Genomic DNA, 5,306 nt, shown 5'->3' on the forward strand with positions numbered 1-5,306 from the left:
ATCACCAGGATGGATCTAACTCATTTCCATAAACCAATGTACCAAATTTTTGAGGATTTTTTTCTGTTTTCAATAGGACAATTAAAAATTGCAAGCAGTAGGGGCATTTGCATATTTACACTAGTTACACCAATACCTTTTAGATATCAAGATCCTTGATATTCCATATTAAAGATAGTTTGTTCTCCATTATTTGGTTTCTTGAATCATTATTTCCAACCGAAATTTGAACCACTGAAGCGCTTATACACAATAAGGACAAGGCAGTGGGGAGAAAATAAAGTAACCCTAGGATGTCACTTTTGAGGGTATCCTAAATTGATACAGGAGTCTTGAGTTCTTAGCTTCAGGATATCATTAAACTGAGACTTTCTGTATAGGTCATGAACCTTAGGAGGCAAATTATAATTAAATATTCCACTGAAAGCCCCTCTACTAACTGCAGACACATAAGATTCAGTTGATGGTTCTTATCTAACAGGAATCCATTTATATCCACTTTTCTGAATTACCCTGTTTAATATATTGGCTTGTTTTGGACTTTAGGAGAAAAGCAGTTGAGCTGTTGAAGTAAATAACCCAGAGCATTTGTCCTATGGAGACTCTCACCTCATGTTAAGGAAGTGTGGAGACCTGGAACATGCATACATGTCCCATCTTGTTCTATACTCATGTGCCCTTTCCTAATCAGTCTTCACCTAAGTAAAAGTCCAGATATTGATCCCAAACAGCTACAAACCTACCCAATATAGTCATTACAGAACCTGATAGAGGGCTAGAAGTAAAAATAAGGGTCTGCAAGTCTCAGATGTGGGTGAGCTAGGCCCAGCCAGATATGTTCCTCAGCTACAGGAAGGTGATACAAGTTACAGAGAAAAAGTTACAGAGACACTTCCCCATCTGCCTAAATCACTGTGGAAGAAGCTGCTATCACCCTCAGCATATGATGACAAACAGTAATAGTCAGCCTCATCCTCAGCCCGGACATCACTGATGGTCAAGGTGGCTGTTGTCCCTGAACTGGACCCAGAGAATCGTTCAGGGATCCCCGAGGGGCGCTCACTATCTTTGTATATCACTTGCAAAATGGTCTGGTCTGACTTTTGCTGAAACCAATGAGCATATTTTTTTGGCAATTGCTCCCCAGAGCAGGTGATTTTGACAGTCTCTCCTACACTGACTGATGCTGAAGGTGGTTGGGTCAGCTCATAGGAGGCCACAGAACCTGTAAGAAAGAGAAGGTATAAATGTCCAAGTATAAGGACTCATCCTTGGATTTCCATGTGTGTTCAGATCTCCTGTGAGCCTGGGGAGAGGGTAGAGAAGTTCACCTGCATAGAGATAGACAAGAGGCACAAAGAGAGGGGTCCAGGCCATGATGTAGATTCCTCAAAGCTCTCTCTGTGTTCTGAAATCACAGCACATCTGGGCCTCTGTAGGCTTCTCTTATTGCCTCTCTAGTCAGTGGGGCAGTGGCTGTAACTTATGCAAATTTATTCCATCTCTAGGCCTCCCCAAGGGGGTTTGTGGAGAGCTTACTTGACTAGAATGGAGTCCTTTTTCATCGGGGCATGGCTTAATTCATTTCTTATATAACATATTGTTTGGTCAGTTTGTAATCATGTGCTTTTGTGGATTCTTCACAATTCCTTGTTTTATTTCAGATACAGTCACTGCTTCCTCCTATGGTGTCACTGTTTCCACAATAGAGCAGTAACTATGGTGAGGAATTCATTCTTGCCCATTTTGTGTCAGTGTTTAAGGAGGCAAACACTGCCAGTCTAGTTCATCAGACCTCCCTGACAATCCCCCTCTAGTCCCTCTCTTCTAGGTGAATGTAGTGAGTGTACAGTTGTACAGAGCTCCTACAGCTGAAAAACAGGTGGGTCACACCCAAGGAAATCCCTGTTTTCAGAACTGTGAACTGATGCAGCTGATAGTCCACATTAGTCTCCAGAGTCTAAAGAGGCTCATCCAGGGACAGTCACAAAGTGTCCCCTCCCTGATCATGTGAGCACAGGTGCTGGATTGTGGCATCAGATTTCGCTGGAGATGAGCTAAAGGAAAGGGGAGAAGATTTCTAGAAATGATCAGGAGAAAACAAGTCAGTCCTGGACTGCCTGGAGAGTGGGGAGAAGACACAGAATGCCATCTTGGGCAAAGAACCCAGGCCCTGGGAACCCATTCTCTCACACTGAGTGTCAACTAGTATACTTGGGACTCTGTGTAGTCTCTCCAGAGACTTCTCAGTGCTGTGGGAGTTGCTCAGGATAGTACTTCTGGGAGTCCTATTCAATACATCTCCTAGATGCTTCCCATAACCCTGATAGTGTCATGTGGTCTTAAAATGTAAATCTGACCCAATGTAAGCACTACAGCTCAGATCATAGAATGGACTCCTCTGAGTTTCTGTTTTGACCTCCAGGGCTGCCCCTCCCCCGAAGAACACTGGAAAATCTTTGCTGCAGTTATGCCACCCTCTGCTGGTGCAGGGGACTCATAACAGGAACTTCTCATTAATTGCCCACAACCTTATCAGTGTGTGTGCTGAGAGGAGGCTGGGATTCCAGTCTGATTCTACCAGGTATGCTCACTTTGGCATGGTAAGAACAGGACACAGAGGACATAGTCATACTCTTCAGGGGAGTTGTAGCAGGAACAATCCTCTGACCATCTCTAAATGTCTTTCTCTGTTGATTTGCTTTAGTTCATGGATAGTATAGAATACTTGAAGCATAACTCTTTCAAAACTTCAACAATCCATAAAAATTGCACAAAATTTAAATTCAGTGAACATCCTGTTATGTTTTAGCCATATCAGGAACCATTTTCACCTCAGTGCTAATGGGTCCACTTTATGTCATTGATACTGTAGTGTCTGGATATCATCATCACTGTTATCTGTAACTATTTTAATACATCGTGCTCTTCATAGTTCAACCAGGAATTTCAACCATGACTTAACTGCCCATCTCACGAAGTCATAAGCCCCCATTTTGTCAGTTAGGAGGCTTGTTACTACCACAGAGACAACACACACCCTTTGAGCTCCTGTCCTTGGATTCTCAAAGAAGAAAGGGCTTCCAAATGGTTCAGAACTTTGGTTCTTATTCAATACCACATTTATATTCAAAACCCAAGTGTAATTCATATATTTGGGGTACATGACTTTCAAAATCCAGATCTTAGTTTTTAGTTTAGAATATGTAGCTGCACTCGACAGGAGGAGGAGAAGGAGGAGGAGGAGGAGGAGGAGGAGGAGGAGAGGAGGAGGAGGAGGAGGAGGACGAGGAGAAGGAGAAGGAGAAGGAGAAGGAGAAAGCAGGTAAGATTACACACAGAGACTAGAACTTCACATCCAGTAGTTGGCCCAGGTGTGCTGAATCCATTCCTGGGACCCTATTTTGCATGGTGGGGTCAAGATATAGAGATAAATGTAAAACATATTAGCTGAATGGCTGAGATAGTGTCCCACACTGCTCAATCCTGTCCTCCAGCATCATCTGAGTGTTCTGAAGAGTTCAATGCAACTTGTATATGGTGTCTCTGTAACTGAGTCCAGATTAGAGATAGGAGACCTCTAGGCAAGTGGATGTTTACTAGTTTAGGGAGTCCTTGCATGACTCTTGCTGGTATCTCTGCACTGTTTCTTCTTTCCTCTCTTCTGAGCATTTAAGTGACCAGAATCTTACGACATCTTGTACTGGGGATATGTATTTCATCTAAGAGACATGAGCTGCATAAGCCCAGAATACTAGAAGTTCCTTCTTTTACCTATAATACCTTAAAGTCTGAGGGTCCTGATAAGATGTGTGGACTAGGGATAAAGTTTGGTACAAGCACCTGGAAATTTTTAAAAAGAAGGGAAACAGACTCTGAGGTCTACAGACAGGCAGTAGAGAGGTCCAGCCCTCATTTATCCTCCCAAGGAGCTGTATCCCTGAGACCAGTGAGCTGTAGTGAAGTCTACTAGTAACGCGGTTTCAGAGCCCAGGCCAGCACTGCCTATTAAGACTCAGCAACTTTGGAGTGGCCCCAATGTAATGATGGCCACAGCTATCAGAGAGAACATCTGTGTGTTTGGTGAGGAGCAAATTAACTGAATGAACAAATTAATGAACAAATTAACTAATGAACAAATTAACTGAAAATTTAACTCATATTTTAATTCACATTTGTGTTCCAAATTATTGAGTCATTTATTATGACATTTACATATCTATAAGCATAAAATTAATAAAGAATGAACATGTAATAAACATTTCTATTTTTAAATTTTGTGTTTTTTGAGAATATCATTCACAAATGATATATAGATCATGTTTACTATATATAGATCATGTTTACTCCAACTTATCCCCCCACTAATTTCTTTGACCTTCCCCACTCCCTCTTAAATTCATGACTGCCAGGCTGGAGCCACTGCAAAACCTGGAATGACTGGGAAGGGAAACTGGATCAGACTTGGGCAGAAAGCAGGGTCTCAGCTTCTGTATGACAGGAAGAAGAGACCTGGAGTTTGCTTATTTGGAGGCAACAAGGGACATTTTACCCTAGGAGGAGGGGCCAGTTGGGTCCATTCAGTGGTATGTCATTGCTTGACACAAGAACATCAAGGGAGCTTTATTTGCATAGTCAATGGTAACATTGGCGAGTGAATGGAAAATTATAAAGTCATAGGAAGTCCAGCGTGGATGTTTCAGAGGTCAAATGAGCAACCACCATTCCCTGCAGCCTTGGAGGCTCAGCTGCTACATACATTGGGACACATATAGACTTAGAGAACCTGAACACCAGGGGTCTCCTGGCACCTGGGAAAAGCATGGGAAGCAGCAAAACTCCTGCCACTCTCAGGATGAGAAAATTAAGAGACAAGGCTTGCTACAATGCTTTCTTTATTAGGCCAGCCTGACACATGAACTCTTCTATAATTATTGTTATATATACAAGTGCGTGTATATAAAAAATCTCTGAGTACGTTTAGTGTTGCTCATTTTGCTCAATAGTCCCATACACAGTCCACATGTTGGCACCCCATTGTTACTTATTCTCCAAGTTTTGAACTGCAACATTCCCATCTGTTGTAAAAAAGACACTACTTAGAAGAGGGATACAAGCCGGGCGTTGGTGGCGCATGCCTTTAATCCCAGCACTCGGGAGGCAGAGGCAGGCGGATCTCTGTGAGTTCGAGGCCAGCCTGGTGTCCAGAGCGAGTGCCAGGATAGGCTCCAAAACTACACAGACAAAAACGTGTCTCAAAAAACCAAAAAACTAAAAAACAAAAAAAAAACAAAGAAGAAGAAGAA

The 5,306-nt window shown here is 42.5% G+C and overlaps 1 gene segment (V, D, J or C); it reads right to left on the reverse strand.

Moving 5' to 3' along the window:
* Window positions 1-866: 866 nt before the first annotated feature.
* Window positions 867-1,377, reverse strand: LOC113839474. The segment is given in 2 exon segments: window positions 867-1,225; window positions 1,332-1,377. Coding segments are annotated over 2 exon segments (405 nt in total).
* Window positions 1,378-5,306: the final 3,929 nt, after the last annotated feature.

The sequence above is a fragment of the Cricetulus griseus genome, chromosome 4 (assembly GCF_003668045.3).
Source record: "Cricetulus griseus strain 17A/GY chromosome 4, alternate assembly CriGri-PICRH-1.0, whole genome shotgun sequence".
Taxonomy (NCBI): Eukaryota; Metazoa; Chordata; class Mammalia; order Rodentia; family Cricetidae; genus Cricetulus; species Cricetulus griseus.